This window comes from Anolis sagrei, chromosome 4 (assembly GCF_037176765.1).
Source record: "Anolis sagrei isolate rAnoSag1 chromosome 4, rAnoSag1.mat, whole genome shotgun sequence".
Taxonomy (NCBI): Eukaryota; Metazoa; Chordata; class Lepidosauria; order Squamata; family Dactyloidae; genus Anolis; species Anolis sagrei.
Window position 1 is genome coordinate 180538419 of NC_090024.1, and position 24810 is coordinate 180563228.

General features: G+C 40.4%; 1 protein-coding gene across 5 annotated transcripts in view; it reads right to left on the bottom strand.

Annotated features, from left to right (window-relative positions):
• Positions 1 to 24810, bottom strand: part of RNF220 (ring finger protein 220) — a 354135-nt gene that overhangs the window by 67511 nt on the left and 261814 nt on the right. For all 5 annotated transcript variants that reach the window (XM_060773368.2, XM_060773364.2, XM_060773365.2 and 2 more), the window contains exons 6-7: positions 22411 to 22503; positions 11517 to 11559 (exon numbers count right to left, since the gene is read on the bottom strand). In XM_060773368.2, coding sequence (XP_060629351.1) covers positions 11517 to 11559; positions 22411 to 22503 — 136 coding nt within the window. The remainder of the gene's footprint in view (positions 1 to 11516; positions 11560 to 22410; positions 22504 to 24810) is intronic.

The window sequence follows — 24810 nt, forward strand, 5'->3', positions numbered from 1 at the left end:
TATAAGTCGACCTGAATATAAGGCGAGGCACCTAATTTTACCACAAAAAAACTGGGAAATCTTATTGATTCGAGTATAAGCCAAGGGTGAGAAATGCAGCCGCTACTGGTCAATTTTAAACTGATCATATCAGTTTCCTTTCGCCTTCTGTCAGGCTTCTCCTATTGATGCAGCCTAGAATGGCATTGACCTTTTCAGCTATAGCATCACACTTGTTGGATCATGTCCCCCTCATGGTAGACTACGACTCCTTTCATAGAATCCTAGAGTTGGAAGGGACCTCTAAAGGCCATCTAGTTCAACCCCGTTCATTCTACCTTCATGCAGGGAAAGCACAATAAAAATGTGTATTGTGATTGTGATTTTTTCCCCCTGATGTTTGTTGTTCATTTTATTTTTATTGTGTGTGTTTTAATCTGTATTTCCGGGCTTGTCCCCTTGTATGTTGCCTCGAGTCCCTTCTGGTAGATAGTGGCGGGGTATAAAAATAAAGTTGTTGTTATTATATAGCACCCCCAACAGATGGCAATCCATCCTTAATAATAATAACAGCAATATTAGTAATAGTGTTGGAAGAGACCTCTAAAGACCATCTAGTCCAACCACCTTCTGCCTTTATGCAGCTGAAGCACAATCAAAGCACCCCTGACAGATGGCCACCCAGTCTCAACAATAATAATAATAACAACAATATTAATACTAACACTAATAATATTAATACTAACAAAGAGTTGGAAAAGATCCCAAGGGCCATCTAGTCCAACCCCCTCCGGCCTTCATGCAGCTGAAGCACAATCAAAGCACCCCTGGCAGATGGACACCTAGCCTCATAACAACAACAACAACAATAACATTAATATCAATAAAGACTTGGAAGGGCTATCTAATCCAACTCTTCTACCTTCATGCAGCAGAAGCACAAAGCACCCTTGACAGATGGCCACCCAGTCTCAATAATAGTAGCAATAATAACAAGAATTCTAATGAAGAAGGTTGTAAGAGACCCCAAGGGCCATCGAGTTCCTTCTGTCTTTCCCTCCTCCCCCCTTGCGGTGCACGAGCTTTCCTCAGCAGCGGCAGAGGAGGAGGGAGCCCCAGCAGCAGGCTTTTCCGCAGGCTTGCTCTCCTTCTCCCTCATCCCATGCGTGGCTGTGTTGGTAGGGGCAGCAGCGGGAGGAGGCAAAAAAGCGCATGGGGCGAGGGGAAGGCGGGCACCACTCCCCTTCCTCTCTGGCCATGCGCACTTTCCTCAGCGGTGGAGGCAGGAAAGACACACAAGGGAGAAGAGAAAGGTGCGTGCCTTTCTCTCCTCCCATGCCCTGTGCGCACCTTTACCACTGCTGCCGAGGAAGGTGCGAACGGGGCGCACCTTCCCCCCTTGCCTCCTCCTGCCACTGCCCCTGCCACCATGGCCATGCAAGGGATAAGGAGAGCAAGCCCGGGGAAAAGCCTGCCGCGGAGGCTCCCCCCTTCTCCTCTGCCGCCGCTGAGGAAGGCTTGCCTTTTCCTCTCCTCCTCCCTCGTTCCGTGCGAGGTTTCCTTGGCGGAGGAGGGAGCCGTGGCTTGGGGTTTGTCCATGGCCTTGCTCTCCTCCGAGTTCAGAGGAGGGAAAATTGCGCAGGGGGCGAGGGAGGAGGAGAGGTGAGGATCCTGGTGGGAAGGCATGGGGAAAGGGCTCTTCTTTCAGCCCCATACACTCCAGCCAGGATCCTGACCCAAATATAAGCCGAGGGGAGATTTTCCAGCCTGAAAAAAGGGCTGAAAAACTCGGCGTATAGTCGAGTATATACGGTAATACTGTCTGAAAGACTTCAGTTACAACTTCTAGTCTTCCACCCCTTGTGCAAGTCTATGCTTCCTTCCTAGGAGTCTGTATTCTCTTATACTAAGGCTGTACCAAGATGATTGAAAGTAGAAATGAAGAATATGCATGATGATTCCAGTCAAAGAATTTGAGGGTGCGTTTAAGCCCATTTCCCCTCAGACTAAATATATGTCAGTCAAAACAGCCTGTTCTTTTTTCCAACTGCTGATTAATATGAATCATCATTAAATGTGGCAAAAACATCCAAAATACATGCGTTAGAGAGCAACATCAATTGTCAAGATATGTGGCTTTAGGCAAATATCATCAAATGTTTCAATCACAGGCAGGGGAAAATGAGCAGCTTAATTAGTAAGTAAGGTCAACATGTTGATGGCAACCAAAGTAAAAGCCCGAGGAAATCCTCTATAGTAACAAGAGATGACGTGACTAAGAAATCATTTAATGTGGTAAGCATTATTGACATTACGGGTCTGGTTGTACACTGCAGAAATTGTAACATATTGCAAACACATTATCAAAACAGCTAAAACATAGCACAGTAAGTGTGAAGAGACAATCCACAACTAAATTAAGAGAGCACTACTATAAAACATCCATCTTTCTCCTAATTTTTTAAGACACTAGGGCAAAACTCCCTACATGTCTCTTCATCCACGTATATATGCAGCTTCCACAAACAAAATATTTCCAGTATATGAAAAGATGAAAAACAATTCTAACGCAGCCTTCAAGAACAGAATAAACTATTAAGGAAGAGAACACACAACAATTTCTTTCATTTGTTTACAGATGGGGGATAAAAATAATTTTCTCAATTCTTTCACCTTGGTGAAAGAGGACCATTCTCCTTTACCCCAAGAAAATGATAATTTTAATTGTGAAAAACAGTTACCTTAAAACACCTCCTGTGGATTCTCAATTATTTACATTGAATCTGGAACAAAATCTATGTCATGACATACATACAGGGCCTCAATAATAACCAAATTTGAGTTAGGAAGACTTCTTTCCGTTTCAGATTGACTTATATTTTGTCATTTTTTTTAACCATCCCTGAGATTATGATGCATGTTCTGGAGGGATGTTAACATTATTTTTCATTATCCTTGAGGAACATCTGGGGAAAAAAGCCTGGCTGACTCCCAGTGGCATAATTTTAAAACACTATTTACTGCAGATCGTAAGACATCATGTAACCCATTTCAAAGGTGTGATGTGGGGACAGTTGAGGCATAAATTCTAAAGCACTTTATAAAAACCAAGAGCCCATGCATAATAATTTCTACACAAAGTCTACCTAATGAAAATCCTGATCTGGAGGCCATTTCAGAAAAGCTTTTACAGCCCTGCTGTTATAGTGATCCTATTACATGTTGGCAGATTTTTCTGGCATCACTATGTATGTGTGTGCACAGAACACTCAATGGTAAGGCAAAGGATTTAAGTTTGCATCTGGGCTGATGAGATTTCAGTGCCATTCATGAAATAAGAGGATCTTGTTATTATGCACTCTCAATAACAGAACCGACCTTAAAAACCCGTGAGAGGCATGGTAAAGAAAAATACTATTGCTCACAAAATCAGAGTGGCATGAGTATAAAACAGTAAATAGAGTCAAGAGGAGCATTTAAAAAGTTTCTGTTTCAAGACCTTTTATAGTAGCTTGATACTGGATCTCAAGAATGAGAGAGAAGAATTGGTGTTATTTGAAAGCCACAGTGAGCAGAATTTCCAATTGCAGCCACAGAGCTCAGCTATCACTTCTAATCAGCATAAGAGGGATGGAGCAGCCCCAGAGGAAGGGGGGTGACTGCCGAGCTGTCCCAAAGGAGAACAGCTCAAAAGAACACACAAGTGAGACCACAGTATTGTTAATTAGTGCTGATAGATGCAATCATTTCTAATTAGCTCACTAATCCTTCTCCTCTGTACTTCAGTGGCAGGAGAAAAGGGGGGGGGGCTGCCTTGATTTTTTTCTTACCCTTAAGTCAAAGATTTTTTAATCTGTATAAAACAGCAAGGAAAAAGAGTTTCCCTTGAACATCCTGACTGTTCATCTGTTTCTTTAATAAAGCTTCTTTATTCTATCTCTTAGGAAGAAAAGCAAGGAGTAACTTATTTTCATTACTGTCACTGGAGGAGTTCGCCAAATCAAGCTGTCCTTAATGTCATACAGCTTCCTACTTCTCTATACCCACAGTCTATCCTAGACTGCATCGATTCTGATCTCAAGTTGCAAGCAATACTAGTTATTATCTAAATTTTGGTGTGCTGAAATGCTCCAGTGGGATTCCTTCCCAGGAAATCCTCAGAGCTCAAGATACTTGTCTGTTCTTGAGATGAAAAGCACATGTCTGCATTTTAGATGGATTAGGAATCAGCTGGTTTTCCCTGTAATAGGCAGTAAGAGCAACTAAAGCTTCAGAGAGCTTCTGTTCAACTATTTCAAAGCTCACTGCTTGAGCGGTGAAGGCACAATCGTTAGCATAGATGAAAGTGTCTGTCCCTTCTGGCAGTGGCTGATCATTTGTGTAAATGTGAAACACTGATGGAGCAAGCATGTTCCCTTGATGCAGGCCGTTCTGTTTTCGTCACCTGCTTCTCTGACCTTGGAACTCAATAAAAAAGCTCCTGTTTTGTAGCAGATTTCCTATGAAGCGGGTGAGGTGGTACACCAAAATACCTGGGAGTCACTCTGGACCATGCTCTGACTTACAAGAAGCACTGTTTGATTATCAAGCAAAAAGTGGGTGCTAGAAACAATATCATATGAAAGTTGATTGGCACAACCTGGGGATCACAACCAGATACAGTGAATACATCTGTCTTTGCACTTTGCTACTCTGCTGCTGAGTACTCATGCCCAGTATGGGTATCACCACATTAAAACACATTAAAACAGTGGGTGTGGCTCTTAATGAGACATACCACATTATCACAGGTTGTCTACACTGGAGAAATTATACTGTTTAGCCAGTATTGCACCACATTATGTCAGTCAGGAAGTAGCAGCCAGTAATGAAAGGACCAATGCATTGACATCTCTGGCTCATCCTCTGTTTGGATATCAGCTGGCATGTCAACAACTTAAATCAAGAAACAGCTTCCTAAGATCTACAGAGATACTCCCAGGAACATCTCAACAAGTGAGAGTCCAAAAGCAGTGAGCTAAAATCTGAAACCTCAATGAGTGGCTGATACCGGATGAGAAACTCCCTGCTGGTACACAGAAGACTGGGCGACTTGGAATGTGCTGAACAGACTATGCTCTGGTACCATGAGATGCAGAGCCAATCTTAAGGAATGGGGCTATAAAGTGGAGTCCACGACATGTGAGTGTGGAGAAGAGCAACCACTGCAGTCTGAGCCTTGCCACATGCACAGTGGAAGACCTTCTTACAAGAGGCTAACTTCTGGTCAAATGAAACTTAGCATAATGCTAAGTTTTAACTTTGTTTGTGGTTTATACACACACACACACATTATAACTGTATTCTCAATTTGCTTCTGACACAATAAATACAATTATCTAAATTCAAAGATATAAAAGACTTCTTTCACATCCCAATCACCTAATCATTACAGCCTTTATTAGTAATCTCTCCTTTAAAAGTCAGACCTGGCCTCACCCAAAGTGATTTCTCCAACCTAGAATTCTATCTAGAACTCTTGGTTCAGGCCTATTCTACCTCTCCTGATAAGTAACTCATGTGGAAGATCTCTAACCAGTCATATCTGCTTGGTAATCACCATTAAGAAGGGTTGTATGAAAATTCTGCTTGGTCTGGAAGGAAACCAACATGATTCACAATAAAAGTGAAGTTAAGTCTTCAGTTTTCACACTTCAGTGAACTTTGTAGTCTTATGTTCAGCTTTAAAAATACACATAAAATGAATCTTTCACCACAGAAGGCATGCAATAATGTATATTTATAGTAACATGGGAAAAATGATCATGCAGATTACTTCTTCCCCTAATGCCCCATATTAATGTGAAAAGATGAACTGTGGAATTAACAGATGCAAAACTGGTATAAATGGAAAAGAGACAACTAATTCCTAAGATGAAATATGCATTTCTATCACTTAAGCAATGCGGCTTGAATACCTCCAAGGGAAGTGTACATTTATTTGATGAGCACAAGGTGAAGCTCTGTCATCTGCAAATTCTAGCAGGGCTACTGTTTGCAGGGAGTTTAGCATGGAGAAGGTCTCAGTGGATTTAGGTTAGTAGGCTTAGCAGTGCATATACTGTGGAGTAACAGGTTGCTTTAAAAGTAATATGGTGTTCAATCTAGCATAATAAATATTCATCTTTAGATATGACTACTTTAAGTGGAAGTATCTACATCAAAACCTTTTAAAACAAGATAAATATTGTCAAAATCTCTACAGATTCTGATGACAGAAAGCACTGTACTTTTCTATTCTATCACTGCTTACTAAAATCAACAAAAATAGAGGCATGGGATAACAAACCAGAAGCATCAGTTTTAGGTCTCTACATATTCACTTGCACCTCTTTTGTATCAGTACTTGTGTATTAGTACTTAGTGCTATAGAGTGACCTAACCTAATCTACTTTAGGTCTCTACATATTCACTTGCACCTCTTTTGTATTAGTACTTTTGTATTAGTACTTAGTGCTATAGAGAGTGTCCTAACTTACTGCATCTGCACATGGTTTGGTAACTGCACAGTGGCAGATAGGAAGGCACTTCAAAGGTCACCACTACTGGTTGCCCTCCTTCCTCTTTGGAAGAACTTTATAAATCCTGCAGCCCTAAGAAAGCTCAGAACATTAAGGATCCATCTCACCCAGCATACTCTTGTTTTGAATTATTACCATCTGGCAGATGGTACAGGGTGACAAGGACAAATACACTAAGAGATAGTTTTTATCCTAGAGTTGTAACTATACTGAACTCCATAGTTTTACACTGATGTGCCATTGAGGACTGTGTGGTGGTGGTTGGAGTGTAGCAGGATAATTGTGTTTTTTGTGATGTCTGTTGGTGAAAGCATTTAATTTCGTTATACAATGTACAATGACAACAGTTATTCTATCTATTCTGTCATTCTTTTCCAACCAATTCATCACTAAATATTTTTTTTAAATTAAAGAGTTGGACAGAATCCAAGCAACAATGCATCTTTATCTTTATTGTATTGCTTATCCAATATTTAATACAGGAACAGACATTATAGGAATTCTCTTGAGCTTTGGTAATTTGTGTGCATAAATATTCTAGGTAGATGTACGTACTTATGTCTCAGTGCTATAAGGGATTAAAAAGGAAAAAATCAAGGTACCATAAATACACTTCAAGCCTACATCTTTGTATGGCCAGAAAAAAGCATAATCTATACAGCAAAGAATGATAGAAGCCACGAGTTTAACAAACCCACAAAGTTTGTAAAGCTAGCAAAATTATTCAGGAGAGAATATCTAACAGGTAAATCAAAAAGATGCTCAGTGGGTACTGGCTGTTAAACCAGGATAAAAAACCCCAAGAGAGTAAAAGGAAGAGGGAAACTGAAAATGAGCACTCTACACCCCATCCTGTCAAAGGTTCCATCGCAACAATCTTAATGATCAAATGTTTTCTGACAAGAGCTTATCACAGATAAACAAGAAAAATAGTCCACAGTCCCTTGGGAACTGTTAAGAACAATCACACTGACTCAACAAATCTCATATAATTGAAGAAACATTTCTATACACAACTCCACCATATGCTTCTTGGGAAGGCTACATACTTACATCTTCTCTAGAGTTTTGGAGGTTTCATGGTTCCAAGAAGCCAAACTGGTGCTAAAGCTTGAGTATGCCCTATTCAGAATTCCAAAACCTAAAATCATCTACATGATGATAGCAACAACAACTTTGATTTCTGCTAGGTCAATGTACCTTAACTTTGTTCCATACACAAAATGGTTTAAAATACTGTGTATGTCTATATATATGTACCCAAACACATTTAGGGTGTGTATAAAACGTATGAGAAACCTGGATCCCACCTCCGAGATAATTCATTATGCACAGTATATGCAAGCATTCCAAAATGTGAAAAAAGTTAAAATACAAAACACTGCTAGTCCTAAGCATTTCAGATAAGTGATATTCAATCTGTGTGCCTGCATTAATACAAGCATAGCTTCCAGGTGAAGAGAAATTATTGTCCCAGTGTATTCTACACTGGTCGTGCCTCATCTGCAGTACTGTGTTCAGTTTTGGGCAACTCGTTTTAGGAAGGCTATAGACAAGTTAAACTGGGTTTATAGATGGGAAACAAGGTGATTAAGAGATATAAAGAACATAACATATTAGGAAAGATTGAAGGGAATAGACATATTCAGCTTGGTGAAGAGAAAGCTGAGTGACATAATTATCCTCTTTAAATGCCTCAAGGCCTGTTACAGAGAGAAATGGGGCAGATCTGTTTTTGGGTGTCCCAGATGATAACACCAGGCTAACAGCTTAAAGTTACCAGGTCCTGGATTTCAACTAAACATTAGAAGAAATATTTTGACAGAATTGTTTGGCAATGGAAGAGGACCATGAATCCCCTTCCAGGTCTGATTCTATTATCTGTTTAGGCCTGATTTCTGGAACCCATGAATGGGAATATAATAGAAGACCAGAAATCAAAGTACAGACATCTTTAATATTCATATACAATATGATGGGAATATGAAACAATATGAATATGAACAAATATGTTCCCTTCTACAGCCTGATAGGAATGGCAATCATTTGGTACAAGATATTCCTAACATATTTGTTATCTTTGTTTTTAATACCAACCTATGTGCATTCAAGTTACTTGTCAATTTATGACGGGCCCATTTCATATACTTTGCTTAAGCAATGAATAAGATGATTATGCCAGTTCATCAATATCTGAAAGGCTGAACACTTAGATGATACTTTAAAACATTCGAAAAGGGATGAAAGTAAAAATATATTCTGCCATTTACAACTGGTGGTGAAGCTCCAACCAAAGGAATCTGATCTGCTTATATGCTACAACCAAGGGATATAACTAATTTAACTGTTCTCTGAATTAAGGCAAGGACGGCCCTGTCTGACTCGCAGCAGCATATAACAAACAAAAACATGGTTCAGTGGAGTTTTTAAAAACGGTAAGATGAGGCAGAAATAAATATAACCAATTGCAGGTATTAATAGGAGGAACATATATCAACAGCATAAACTAGCAGAACTTTAGACTCAAGTTCACAGTCATCCTAACAGCAAGAGTAGCTAATGATTCTAAAATCCTGACTTTTAGCTGTCACCAATATAAGACAAGTTTCACACCTGAAAGTTGGAAGAGGTTCACGATAAATTAAAAAGTATTGAGGTGATACCAAAATATTAAATAAACATGAAGAGCTGAAACAAAGATAAACAACAATATTTGAAACAACTGTTTCAAATAACATAATGTAATGTAATGTAATGTAAAGCTGGAAGTTCAAATTTTAGATAACTTGAGTCTGTGAACCATCTACTATCCAGGCACAGCCAGGATAATCCCTAATGAGCTTCTAAAGGTCAGCTAAGATTGAGTTATCTTGTATGGTCTTTGGTTCTTAACTGTTTAAAGTTGTGTGTTGTTTTATTTCTGGTATTTGATCTATTTTAAACATTATTTATATGTGTTGTACACTGCTTCAGGAAACATGTGGGCTGAGAAGTAATAAACAAAGCAGTTCCCAACATACATAGACTACAGCCCACAGCATCCTGTGGATTCAGTTAAACAGGAATTAATTTTAACTACAATTAGTTGGAAGGTTAACTTCAATGTTTATAATGTTAAGTTTGTTTCAATTCACTGTAGTAGTTAGGATTATACACAGAAAGGGTTCACATAATACGTTGAATGGTAGTTAATTTTAAATATAAGCGAATGCTTCTGATTGACTCCTTGAGGGATGGTATTTGGGGGGGGGGGGGGGGAGAATACAAGCTTAAGGCTTCCTGGGATTCATTAACATCACATCACTGTTTAGTATTATGCCTGATAAGCAGTAAGTTTGGCAAGAGCCAGTCTGTTTTCAAAAATCACTAATAGCGTCTTAAAGCTCTTGGAAAAATATTAGTATTTCTGCAATACGCATTTTCAATAGCAGCACCAAGTGTCACAAGGGAATATGTGTGAGACGATCAATAGATGGAATGCAGCAGAAGTATTCATTAATCATATACCAAAATTATTCAGTAGGAGAAAGACTTCTGTGGTTTGTGTATGTGAAAGGCAGATCACATGTACTCACTATGCAGTGCACAGTTCTCGTTAATCTTAATTCAAAGCTCTTTCTTGTATCTGACACACCGAGTACCACCAACATAGATCTTACAGCCCTGGAGCTTGTTGGCATTCAAAAATGAAAGGAAATATTGCATTTCCCTTACATTGTCAGGATAATTTACAGTTGCTCATGACTTTGAAAGCCAAAATTTTTACTGTCTTTATTTTTGACTGAGTGCATACTATTTCTGTACTCAGTGACAGAAGATGAATTTGTTAAAATAAAGAGTTACTGTGTTGCACAACTAATTATTCTACTTGATGAGAACATGGCATACGAGTAGAAAAATATTTTGGAATTAGAAATTTCTAGGATAGTTCATGTGAAAATCTAACCCAATACCAAACGTTGTGGACACTACAATTACATATATAGAGATATAGTATCATGGTCCAGCACGAAAGATAAAATCTACAATGGGGAATTGATGCAGTTTAACACCACTTTAACTGACGCTAGGGAATTGTGCAAGATTTTACAAGATCTTTAGCTTTCTCTCCCAAAGAATGTTAGTGTCTCAACAAACTACAACTCCCAGGATTCCACAGCATTAAGACAGGGCAGTTAAAGTTGTGTCAAACTGAATTAATTATATTGTGTAGATGCACCTAAAGTTGCCATATAGGCCCGTTCTACATTGCTATATAATTCAGATTCTCAAACCAGAATATATGAATCTATAGTGCCCTATAATCCAGTTCAAAGCAGATAATCTGGATTTTATATGGCAGTAGAGGGGCCATAATCTGAAGTACCAACTCCACAGAAACCATGGCTGATTTACACTGCTCTATATCCCAGGATCTGATCCCAGATTGTCCGCTTATTCCAGACTATCTGGCAGTGTAGACATATAAAATCCAATTCAAAGCAGATAATCTGGGATCAGATTCTGGGATATAGGACAGTGTAGATACAGCCCAAGTGAAGGGGGATTCTTGTAGACACCAGAAGAATGGCAATAATAAAGTGTAATTAATATATATGCATAGTTATCTAATATACAATTAAGATGGCAGTAACATTCAAAAGGGCAGAACTCCTAAATCTTGATATTATAATAAATTATAAACTGAATAGTTTGCAACAGAATAATGTTTCAGGGATGACAAATACAAATGAACCCATTAAAATATTTAAAAATATAATCATTAAAATGCTTATTTATTTAGCATGTTTTGTGTACTTTGAGAGATCAACCAATCCATGTGACAAGAAAGATATTAACAATTTGAACAGGATTCAGAAAAGAACACAATGGGTTAGGAACAAAAGTGATGTGGGTTAAGGCTTAAATCCTTTTGCTCAAATTTGGCCAGAGAAGCCATTAGTCCTGAACATAGTGCAGATTTCATATCATACTCACCATTCAGTCGGGTCTGTCTGTTTGCTCTCACTCGCAGGAATGTCTGCAGAAAGAGACAGAAGAATGAAACATTAAGGTCCTGCTTTTTGAGAATGAATAAGAAACACCCCACTGGTCACCTTTACAAGATTAGCAGTTCAAACTCAGGGTGCCTCTACTTTGTAGAATGAATGCAGTTTGACACCATTTGTACTGTCACGGCTCACTGTTATGGAATCATGGGAGCTGTTGTAGTTTTACAAGGTATTTAACTTTCTCGGCCAAAAAGAGCTCATGCCTCAACAAATTACAAATCCCAGGATTCCACTGCATCGGACCATGGCAGTTAAAGTGGTGTCAAACTGCATTAACTCTACAGTGTAGAGGCAACTCAAGCCTGCTCCTCATTTTTTGCAGGGGCAGTCCACCCTCATTGCTCGATAGGCCCTAGACTCTCTTTACACTCCCATAACCCTGCGAGAAGGTGCCTCTATACTGTAGAATGAATGTTCAATTAACCAAAACTCAATCAACTGTAAAAATAAAGGAAGAATATTTTAAATGAAAAAGCTGGTATGCTCAGTTTACCTTTATTTGTCTTAATTTGCTTTTAATTACTGTGTCCCAATATTATGTCAAGTCCATACAGAGTTTGTGGTATGGTATAGTATGGGCCTATTTCTATAGCAACTCACAAGCAATCAGAAACTACACATACCAATCTATGTAGATATTGGGTTAACTGAGGGTCCTTTCCACAAAGCCAGATAACTCAGAATACCAAGGCGGAAAATCCCACAATATCTGCTTTGAACTGGGGCTCCTTCCACACAGCTAAATAAAATCCCAAATTATCTGCTTTGAATTGGAATATATGTCAGTGTGAACTCATGAGAACCCAATTCAAAGCAGATATTGTGGGATTTTTTTGCCTTGATATTCTGGGTTATATGGCTGTGTGGAAGGGCCCTGGGTTATCTGAGTCCACACTGCCATATATTCCAGTTCAAAGCTGATAATGTGGGATTTTATTCAGCTGTGTGGAAGGGGCCTAGGAATCTAGTGTATGTATTTTTGCACTACTTTAATCGCCATGCCTCAATGCTATACAATACTTCTGCACTCTTCTGCAATACTTCTGCACTACAATAGAATGCACTCTTATAAGCAAGGCAATGTAGGCTCCCTGCCTAATTCTATGGCTGCATCTGCACTGTAGAATTAATGCAGTTTGGCAACCCTTTAACTGCCATGGCTCAATGCGATGAAATTCTGGGATTGGTAATTTATTTAAGCACCAACACTCTTTGGTAGAAAAGACTATAGACCAGGTGCAGGCAAACTTCAGTCCTCCAGGTGTTTTGGACTTCAATTCCCACAATTCCTAACAGCCTCAGGCCCCTTTCTTTTCCCTTAAGCAGCTGTTAGGGGGGAAAGGAGGGGGCCTGAGGCTGTTAGGAATTGTGGGAATTAAAGTCCTTCTTTTTCCCTTAAGCGGCTGAGGGGGAAAATGAAGGGGCCTGAGGTTGTTAGGAATTGTTGAAGTCCAAAACACCTGGAGGGCCAAAGTTTGCCCATGCCTGCTATAGACCTTATAAAACTACAACTCTTGAGATTCCACAGCATTGAGCCGTGGCAGTTAAAGTGGCGTTACATCGCATTAATTCTACAGTGTGGGCGTACCCTACAATAACTGCAAGCTAACCTCTGGAAACGAGCCCATTTTCTAGAACTCGAGGAAAACAACTTCTCCCAGTTCTTCCCGTTCTGGGCCCCCTGGAGACGCGGAAGTCAACAAAGCCCTCCCTGCCCAGCTCCCGATGGGACTACTCTCCTCACAGCGGACTCTCCCTTCACGGAGTTGCCACCTGTGTCTGTGGGCAGCGCCCTCCGGCCCTTGGGGATGGCGCCCAGGCCTCCCTCCGGATGTAAACAATCCCCTTCCCTCCTCCGGCCATGGCCGGCCCCGGCCTCCCAAGCGTCCCGGTCCCCGGAGGCTCCCTGCCTGCACCTCCTCCCGGCCCCCGGGCTCCCTCCGCTCGCTCTGCATGGCCGGGGATGGAGGCGGATGCGGGCGGCGACGGGCCCGGGCCCGGCGATCACCTTCCAGGCACCGCGGTCGCCGCCATATTGGCCGCCGTCACGTGATCCCTCCGTCGCGGCAGAGGAGGCCTGCGCGGGGTGAGGGTTCAGCGGAGGGAGTGGTTGCCGTGGCAACTGCAAGGGCCTTGGAACAGGCCTCGCGGGGCCCGTGCCAGGCCCGCTTCAGCATCCGTCGCCATCCGCACGCCAGAAACCCCGCTTCCCTTTCGCGAGACGACAGTTGAACCTCGTCACCCGAAATCATCACCCCCCCCCCCATTTTCCTGTGCTTCTTGTCGCTCTTCTAGGGGCCCTTCCACACAGCCCTCTATCCCAGAATATCAAGGCAGAAAATCCCACATTATCTGAGTGTGGACTCAGATGAACCAGTTCAAAGCAGATATTGTGAGATTTTCTACCTTGATATTCTAGGATATAGGGTTGTATGTGGAAGGGCCCTGGGACACTCCACTCAAACATTGGTTTGACAGCCATGGTCTTTAGCCTTCTGTGCCAAAGAGGGCTGGTGCCTCGCCAAACTACAGCTCCAGGCAGTTCAAGTGGTGTCAAACTGCATTCAATCTATAGCGAGGATCAGGCATAGGCAAACTTGGGCCCTTCAAGTGTTTTGGGCTTCAACTCCCACCATTCCTAACAGCCTCAGGCCCTTTCCTTTTCCCCCTCAGCCGCTTAAGCGGGGAAAAGGGGGAAAAGGAAGGGGCCTGAGGCTGTTAGGAATGGTGGGAGTTGAAGTCCAAAACACCTGGAAGGCCCAAGTTTGCCCATGCCTGGTGTAGATGTACCCTGGATCTGCAGTCACCTGTCTCTATATGTCTTCAAGTAATTTCCAACCTATGGCAACCCTAAAGAGAACCGAACATAGGGTTTTCTCCACAAGATTGGTTCAAAAGAGGTTTGCCATTGCTTTCCTCTGAGGCTGAGAGAATGTGACTTGCCCAAGGCTGGCTCCGGTCTCCAGATTCACAGCCTGGGGCTCAAGATGACAAGCTGGAATGTGTCCAGAGGAGGGCGACTAAAATGATCAAGGGTCTGGAGAACAAGCCCTATGAGGAGAGGCTTAAAGAGCTTGACATGTTTAGCCTGAAGAAGACAAGGTAGAGAGAAGACATGATAGTAATGTATAAATATGTGAAGGAAAGTCAGGGGAGCAAGCTTGTTTTCTGCTGCCCTGGAGACTAGAACGCAGAACAATGGCTTCAAACTACAGGAAATGAGATTCCACCTGAACGTTAGAAAGAACTTCCAAACTGTGAGAGTTGTTCAGCAGTGGAACTCTCTGCCCTGGAGTGTGGTGGCGGCTCCTTCTTTGGAGGCTTTTAAGCAGAGGCCGGATGGCCATCTGTCAGGGGTACTTTGAATGTGATTTTCTTGATTCTTGGCAGGGGGTTAGACTGGATGGTTCACGAGGTTTCTTCCAACTTAATGATTCTATAAAATCACTCAAGCTGGATCCTACTCTGTCTCTACCGATATATACTAGAATGCCATTACTTGTCCCAACATTTTAAGAGCAAATTAAATATACTGTATATATATATATAGTCCCATTAGTCTTTTGCAGAATAAAAAGGAGGGAGGGGAAAAATACATGTGGCAGTACCTTGAAATCCAGCACTAACCAGTTTTTAATTTTTTGCATGCGCTTTTGCAGATATAAACTCACTTCTTCAGATGCAGTATTAAGCAGCATTGAGGCCTTGGGCATCAAGCATCTTACAGAAGTGGGATAGGATGTAACAGGATCCAGAATGATGCCGATCCCTGAGGCTTTAATATCACTCAGTACTGTATTCTGAAGAAGTGGGTTTATTACAACCACGGAATTTCATGTGAAAATAAGAAGCAGTTTTTCCTTCTTTTAATAGGAAGAGTACTAAGGCAAGAGCAGGGCTGGCCCTAGGTAACTTTCAAGTGTAAGCGGGGGCACCTCAAGAGCGCCCCTTGGGGATTTTGCGCTATATGCAAATGCATCACTTGCTTATTGCTTCAGCCGCCCCTCAATTTAATGGGGTTCATCCTCGCTGCTTGGGATTGGGTTCTTCTGGGAGTTGTAAATACTACAAATAACTGTTTTCCACCAGATTCGGAGCTCCCTCTATTAGCTCCAGCTCCTCATGCGGGGACATGAGAGAAGCCTCCCACAAGGATGATAAAACATCAAAAAATCATCCAGGCGTCCCCTGGGCAACGTCCTTGCAGACAGCCAATTCTCTCACAACAGGAGTGGTTGCTCTTGACACGACAAAACAAAAACAAAAAAAACCCCCCAGATTCGGAATTGTAGAACTGCCATCCAATTTGGAGCAGGGAATGCGCGTACGCACACACACACATCGGGATCTAAACTGGCAGATATTTGTGTCTCTGAAGGCTTTAGCTTTCGCTTTAGGGCATTGGTCTGGAGCCAGGGAGGAAAACGGCCACACTGATAATTTCATGCAGTTTCAAAGAGGTTTCGCTGTGTGTGTGGATGGTTACATAGGAAAACCAGCTTGAAGCTGGGATGGGGTTTACACAAACAGCAGAGCACTGATACTCATGAAGGACTTGCTTTTGTGGAAATTTTATTGCCTGGCTTTGAAGTGCATATAATGCTCAGTGTGGATTGATGCCCCTTCTACCACACTACCATATCAAATACCGATGGTCTGCATTGAGCTGGATTGTATGGCAGTGTAGACTCACATAATCCGGTTCAAATGAGATAATGTGGGTTATCTGATTTAATGATTTGGATTATGTGGCAGTGTAGAAGGGACCTGGGAGACATGGGACCTCAGCGACACTATCATATAAAATCCAGATTTATCTGCTTTGAACTGGATTATATGTGTCTACACTGTCGCAAATTCCAGCTCAAAGCAAATTATTTGGATTTTATATGGCAGAATAGATGGGGACTGAGGGCCCTTCCACACAGCCATATAACCCTGAGTATCAAGGCAAATAATACACAATATCTGCTTTGAAATGTGTTATCTAAGTCCACACTCAGCTAATGTGGGATTTTTTGCCTTGATATTCTGGGAAATAGGGCTGTGTGGAAGGGCCCTGGGTGGTATGGAATGGTGGAAGGTCTTTTCCCTTCTCTGCCCAAGAGAACTGGTGTCATTACACCAAACTGCCCAATCCCACAGCCCTGGCAGTCCAAGCGGTGTCAATCTGCATTGAGTGTACACTGGGGATGCAGCCTGGAGGCAGAGGGGGAAAAGGGTCGGCTGGTGGGGCCAGGGGCAGAGTCAAGCCACAGCAGGCTCGATCAAGGGGAGTCTGAGGAAGGCTCCATTCTTTTTCCACACCAAGGCTGAGCCCACAGTTATCTACCTGTGCGACTAGTTGCCTCTCTCTCTCCCTCTCTCTCTCTGTGTCTCTCTGCCCGCACTCCTGAAGTGCCGCCTCTCTGCTCCTGGCCACACATGGGGCCGGCTCAGCTGGGCAAAGGCAGAGAGAGAAAGAAGTATTGAGCTTGAGAGAGAGAGAGAGAGAGGAAGGAGGGATCCCCGTCTGTCTTCCCCTGCCTCTTTTCTCAGGGACCATGGTGACTCCGGTGCCTGGCTGGCAGAGTAGCGCCCACAGGCAAGTGGCACCCTAAGCAAATGCTTTATCTGCCTAATGGTTCAGCCGCCCCTGGGCAAGAGCCCCTGGTGGCACCGTGGGTTAAACCACTGAGCTGTTAAACTTGCTGACCAAAAGGTTGGCGGTTCGAATCCGGGGAGCAGGGTGAGCTCCTGCTGTTAGGTTCAGCTTCTGCCGATCTAGCAGTTAAAAACATGCAAAAGTGAGTAGATCAATAGGTACTGCTTCTGCAGGAAAGTTACGGCGCTCCATGCAGTCACGCTGGCCACATGACCTTGGAAGTGTCTACGGACAACGCCAGCTCCTCAGCTTAGAAATTGAGATGAGCACCACCAACCCAGAGCCAGACACAACTAGACTTAATGTCAGGGGAAAATATCCACCTTACTAAGGCAAGGATGATGCCATAACATTAATTAACTTTGATATTTTTAGAGGGGAAAAAAGTAAAGCCTTAAAATCTAGCCACCCATAATATTATTTTTGAAAAGATGCCTTCACAATTTCCACAAGAAACAAAACAGGGACAATTATTTACCAAATATTAATAGCTGGAGGTACATCTGAAACTTAACATAACCAACCATGAAAGGCACAAAAAGCTACAAGTGCTGAACTCTGAACCTGATGCATTTATTCTCAGCCCAGCTTTTGAAAAAAGAATATCAGCTGACCTTGGGACAATTCCTGAAATTTGTCAATACAAGCAGTTTTATTACTTTGTATCTTATGAATTCTCTTCAATAACGTTGATAAAGGCAATTAGAGTTGGCAGTTGAGCAATGCACAAGAGACTAGCATCCCTTATGTACAGGTTGCAACTATAAAGCTAGCCTTTTTGATCGCAAATCACTTTTATCTCCTTTCAGAAAGGCATGCCCCACGTTTAGGGAGCTATCAGTATCTTGCACTCCTAAGGATAGCATCCAATAAAATACTTTGAACATGAGTAGTCTATCTTTCTATTAAACCAAGTAATTACTTGGGTTTTTCCTGGAGCACTGATATATTTATAAAACAGGGATAACAAAAGGTGGGCAACAAATGTTCATGACTTTTAAACTCCTAAGCGTAAACAACCCAGTCAAGGCTAAGAATATTCAGCTCTGGTGAATTGGAGGTCTCTATAGGGACTATAGGAAGATAAAAATCTTACCAAATACAAAATGTTTGTGGACAAAAACAGTCATTATTTCATTGCTGTATGACTTCCAAGTCACAGTCAGTGATTGCAAGGAGGATAAATCTATAGAATGGCCTTCATCCTGCCTTCAAGGCTCCATATCCTGCAAACACTTAAAGGAAGTTTATTCACTTTGATCCCATTAGCAATCCTGCTGAAGCCATCAAGACTATCGAAGTGTTTAAAGCCAAACAAGTGTGACAGTGGTGCAGGTTTGAGGCCTAAATTGCTAAAGCCCTCCGAATCTTTAAAACTGTAAGCTTCTTCGAATGTTTTTTTCCCTAAAACTTTGAATTATTTAGGTATACTGGGCTTTCCTGTGTTTTCTTTCGAGAAATCTAGTTTCTTTTGAGAAATCTAGTGCAGTGCTTGTAAAAGAAAAGGAGAAAAACATATACCTTAAGGCATAAGATTCAGGACAGGTTTTCATCCTTGTATCTTTCTGATATTTATGTTCACTTACTCTGGTATTTCTATATTTTCTACAGTTATTTTTAAAATGGGAGTTCCTGTCATACAGTCTTAACAGAAAATTATTGAAGGAGGTTGTCCTTGTGTTGTCTGTCTCATGCAAATCTGCAAACGCATCTTAATTTCTATCCCCACTTATATTTACACAATTGTAGGTTAATTGTAACTGTGTGGCATGAATGCATAAACCTAGGCATTAAAACTTTGAAACAGGGGGAAAGGAGTACATTGGAACACATTTTAGCTCTTCATTTGTTTTCCTAATTAGTACTTCTATATGTCACGTCTGCACTTCCAAGAATGCACAGCAGATGATCTGCACCCATCACAAAATCCAGTTTACATTTCACAGATGTTAAGGCATTTGCTTGGAAAATAAAATAGTAGTAGAAAATATATATATTATTGAGGTTTTAAGGACAGTGGAAGGAAACAGATTTTTTGTTGGTTTAAGCGAAGTCTTGGCTGGCAGCTTTGTTCTAGTACAGTGAACCTCTTGTTTAGAAGCTTTATCCACATTATTTGATTCAGTTGAGTTGCCTATGGACTATCCCTCAGTGATTCCAGTAAGAACACAGCACATCACAATTTACTAGTCTTTATCTTTCTGGGTGCAAAATGCTGTAACGTATCCTAGAGTTTAGGAAATACCACAGAGAATTACTTCACTGTCTACAGTTTAAGCACATCTTCCATGTATGTATGTGTTGTGAATCTAAGACTGAAGGTCAGGGTATATAAAGTGCATGTATTTAGTACCTTTGTGCAATACTAAAATGAGTATCTGTAATAAACAATGTCTCAAGCATATATTAATGCTCAAATTAGTGAGCCCAGTGATATCTTTAGAAGTTGAAGCAGATGTGCACCAGCACATTTTAGAAGAAGCTTACATTTACTGATTCCGCTAGAGGCAGGATGAAACTGAACTGAATGAGATTGGCTCCCTCCACATCCCCCCAACCTCTTTCAACTGCTTAGAGCCGGCCTAGAGAGAGGGTACAGATTTTAATGGGTTTTTCTGCAGGCAAATTGCACTCTTACCAAGGAGATCCATTCTACTTAGTGTCCAAAACCTGAGTCTGGAATATTAGGACCTAACTCCGTCTAGTGCTTAGCATCCTCATTTCTATTTTATTACAGTGAGAAAAAGGTGTGCCCCATATTTTCTAGGATCTAACCTAAATTGATTTTCTGTGTTACAGAAATAGATGCTAACAACTCTTTAACCGGAACAGTTCTTTTTTTTTGTCAAGAAACAGTCATGCCATTAATCCTATTCAAATTCACACGGCTGGAAAGAAAGGACACGGAGTAGAAATTACATTTTCAAAAAGGCATGATGTCTTGCTTGTGTTACACAAAAGATGTCAGATGAATACAGCCAAAGCAACTTCAAACATCTCATTTACCTACCTGCATTTCTGTTTTCCTTCATCCTTTCTACCCAAACACACCACATTTACAATTTCATTCAACCTGATCACTTACAAAATATGTCAGTTTCACTTGCTGCCTTTGGAAACAATATTAGTATTCTGTCTCTGAGCTACAAAAACAGACAGGAAGATTTCAATTGCTGCAGAGCCTGCTACTTTTCTTCTATCCATAGATCTCCAATTGTATTTGTATCAGCTTTTCTAAAACTCTAGTTTAAATCAAATACATGTAAGGCAACACTATGTTCCCTAAAATATTTTCCCCTCTACAAAGAAAGTGGAAAAATTAATAGTTTACAATAAACAGGCAAGAAGTCACAACTGATTCTTGGTTATAAATCATAACCAGGAGAAAATAAATACATAAAATCAAGTCATAAACTTCTTGTTGCTTTTTAATAACAATATACAGTTTTGTCCAATTTACCCATTTCTCAAACATCAAGAGAAAAAGAACTTAAAGGTTAAAAAAAACAAGAAGATAAATACCGGTACTTCCAAGTCTCTGAACACATATTTTGAAAGTATTTCTTATGTAAACAATATTTTGTTGCTGCGTGCCTTCAAGTAATTTCTGATTTATGATGACCCTAAGGTGAACCTAATACAGGGTTTTCTTGGCAAGATTTTTTCAGAGGGGGTTCTTTTTCCTCCTCTGAAGTTAAAAAGATGTGATTTTCCCAAGACTACATCAATTCAAGCCTTAGTTTTTATGGTCAGAGGCACCATGCAGCAGGACTAAGGGACTGACCTTTGAGTATGGCGATTACATCACAACCCACCATAATATACAGGTAAATAATCTAATGGGGAAATACCAACTGACACCCATATTCTGCCAATAGGCAACAGTTTGAGAAGTTATAGCTGGAATCCAAAAGAAAGTAGTGTGCTTAGCTCCTTTGTCATCTATGGGGCTTTTGGTGAGGTAGTGGCAGGGACGATTTGAAATGGTACTGTCTGCTTGGTTAACGGGCTACTTCTGTTGTAGAAAGAAGAAACAGGGACATTCTTTATTTCTTCCTGATTTTTCTCACTGCCAAATCCTAAATACCTGCACTCAGAAGTTGTTGAGATTAGAAGATGATATTAATGCATATCATCTATATTTAGTATTAAAATCTCAGAAAACTACTTTTGTCTCAACTTCTATTGCCTCATACACTTCCTATAGTTCCCCCCCCCCCCCAGCTTTGTTGCCTTTCTCTAAATCTTACTTAAGCATGGAGTAAAAGTTCGCCAATTATTCTTCCCCATGGAGAGTCTCTTGTCCCGAAAAATATTGTACCAATAAACTCTTACCTCACTGTTTTATTTAGTATCAAACCTCCTGAATAACGGTAAGAAAGGTGAAATGATCACTGTATATATTTGTGTATAATATAAAAATATATTGTCAAAAAATGATCCCAAAACCTAAGTCAACTTAATATGTGGGTTAATGCTGTAACTGCTCTGCCATCGTGGGCAGTTGAAGTGGAGCGAAGTGCATTTTTAAAGGGGTTTACTGTGCCCAGATGGCAAGGAGCACAGAACCTACACAGTAAGCCTCTATTAAAAATGGCTGCCATTGCTCTGCTCTGTTTCAAGCACTTAAAATGGGGTGTGTGGTGCATGTTCCAAATAAGAAAGGATTCAGGCAATGTTGGCTTTGAATTCTAAACAGAAAATAAACTATTATTGCTGTCACATTTTAATTAGCAGTTATGGGCAACTAACAACAGTTTGTTTGAACTTTTAACATCTACACATTTTACTTTCCTTGAAAAGTTATAGGATATGCTATTTACAGAACGAAACACAGCATGGTGACTTTTTTGGTTAATTAGAACAATTTGGGTGCTCTATTCTATCATAAAATAATATAATTCCTAGTGGTCAATAATAGTCCATCTGATAACATTTTTTCACAAATAACAAATGCCATACAAAAACATTCCCATTCTAAGTAATTCTAAATTATGCACCAAGTAATCCTGGGAACTGTGCATTTATATTTCAAATGGGACCGTATGATTCTTGAATTTGCAGACAAGGCTGAAAAGTTATGGATTTGTGTGGTATTTTTTTAAAGACATTGAAGTGCCATTTAATAGTCCCTGGCTTCTAGTTTCCAGCTTTTTTCTCTTGATAGCCCTCTCACCTGGTATCTGTCTGAGTGATGGATATCATCGGAGGAGTGAGGCGATGTTGGAGAGTCTCCTTCCCGCTTGATTGAGGCTGACAACAAAATTGACTGTAAGAGAAAGAAATGGGATAACATTTAACAATGCAAAGCATGCCTTGTTTTCAATAAGGAATGTGACAGAAGGTGTGACATGTAATCACAACATACACTAATCATGAAAATATTTATCACCAACTATCAATTGTGGAAGGGAACAATTTCTAAGCTCAGTGATTACGTACAAGCCTACCTATTGAGAAACCATTTCAGAGTGATATAAGAAGATATTTAGATAAGTAGTAGTTCACTCAGCACCAAGAGCTTTGTGCCAACATGGGATTTAAGGAGGTTTTATTCATCCGTGGCAATTTGCACACATCCCTTATGTGCAAAATTACATGTATGTTCCACATCCATTCTCAGTCCTGTAGAAATTTCTCAGGCATGTCATAGTGGAAAAAGAGACAGCTGATGATGATGGTGACTATTTCATACCCCACGCCTCCTAATGGATTATCATCCAACAATCAGATAAAATTTAGCTTCAAACCTAATGCAGAAAGACATCTCTACTGAATATCACCAATAATGATCACCAATAAGTATCTACCAGTTTTTGTAGAAACGGATGCTAATCGAACAAATATTCTGGAAACAAAAAAAGGTGAGAGGTGGAAGATGTGGTAGAGCAAAGAGATACAATTGTAGAAAAGCACAGCCTGAAATAATATTAATCAAAATGGTATATATGGTTAACAGCATATACCTGTAATTTACCAACTGGCGAACAAGGGCAGTTGGACATGGTCTTAAGATATTGGAAAAACATATTGAATACTCTTTGCAATTACACAAGGAATAAATGATAACTTGCTTCAATTAACACATATGAAAGTTCTAAAACTGCTCTTAACATTTATTCAAAATCATTATCTGTAGGAATATTAGCAGTGAATTTTTAATTGGGAGAAAACAACATGAGATGTGCTCAAGTAACATTTCACATTTGCAAAAAAAGTAACACACAAGCAGGAATATATGTTGAAGTGCTGTTGAACCACACACTTTCTTTCAGTAATTACAAGTAATAGCACATTAATAAACATCCTAATTATCGGATTTCTCGTTAATACCTGAAATATCCCAAATAACACAGATGTTTCTCTTTTTTTATAGCAGGCTATGAAGACAAAATGGTTAGCAATTTACTGGTATATGTGAAGGTTATCAGTACCTTGCAGACTTCAGAGCAATGGCAGGGAGATATAAATTCCATGCACAACAAAGTTTTATGGGAAATTACAAGAATGCTTTGGCAATATTTAGAGGAGATATATCTAGCGAGAATATGTTACCACTAAGAAGCTCTGAGGAGAAATAATAACATTTCACAGAAGAAAGCAAAGAAAAATGAAAACTAAAAAAGTATATATCTACTAAATGTAAAGTTGCAAAGTATTACTTGGTGGCCCAACATAACAAAATAAATGATTTTTTTTTTAAAATGTCAACTTTGGCCATACAGACTAACAAGATATACTCTCTAGGTTAAATGATGTCTTGGATTCATATCTGAAGTACAGGAAATCAAGGACCGATCCACCAATAATGTCATATAAATACCACCAAGGCAAAGCAAAATGGTGGGAGCTGCAGAGAAATATATTGCAAGAGTTTCACATTGCAATATATTCCCCATCCATCCATCCATCCATCTGTTGGGGTTCAGCCTGAGTTTGAACTTGAACCTGATTCTTTGTTTGTTCCTTCTGATGCTAATGAAAATATATTTACTGATGCTAATGGAAATGTACCTCTTGATGCCAATGCTCCTGAAATTAGTGAGGAAGAAACTGCTGTAGGTTTGGAAAATGCCAATGTTCCTGAAATTAGTGAGGAAGAAACTTCTGTAGATTTGGAAAATGAAAGTACCAGTGTTCATGAGAATGTTTCAGAGGGAAGCCTTGAATTTTCCCTCCCTTCTGCACCTGTTAACTGTAATGACAACAGAAGAGGCCAAATTTGGCAAGATAGAAATAAATCACTCAGCTTGCGTCGATCCTCCCGAATTCAAGAATTAAAAACATTGGCTTCAAAGAAGAGGGGCGGTTCACGGAACCAATTCTTGGGTTTTAATTGCCTTCCGCCGGGCTGTCTCAGTTCAGGCATCGTTTCAGAATTGATGAAGACCTTGGCAGCTCTCCCGGTTCCCTGGCCATAGCTTGGGAAGATTTCTAGGATATCAAGTACGGTTAGTGAATCACTAAACAGGTTCCAGTATTTTGCAGTGTGGCTTTGGGTTTTGTTCTTGTGCATTTAAATTCATGTTTGCTGATTTTGCTGTGGCTTTTGACTTGCATTTTTCCTTTATTTTGT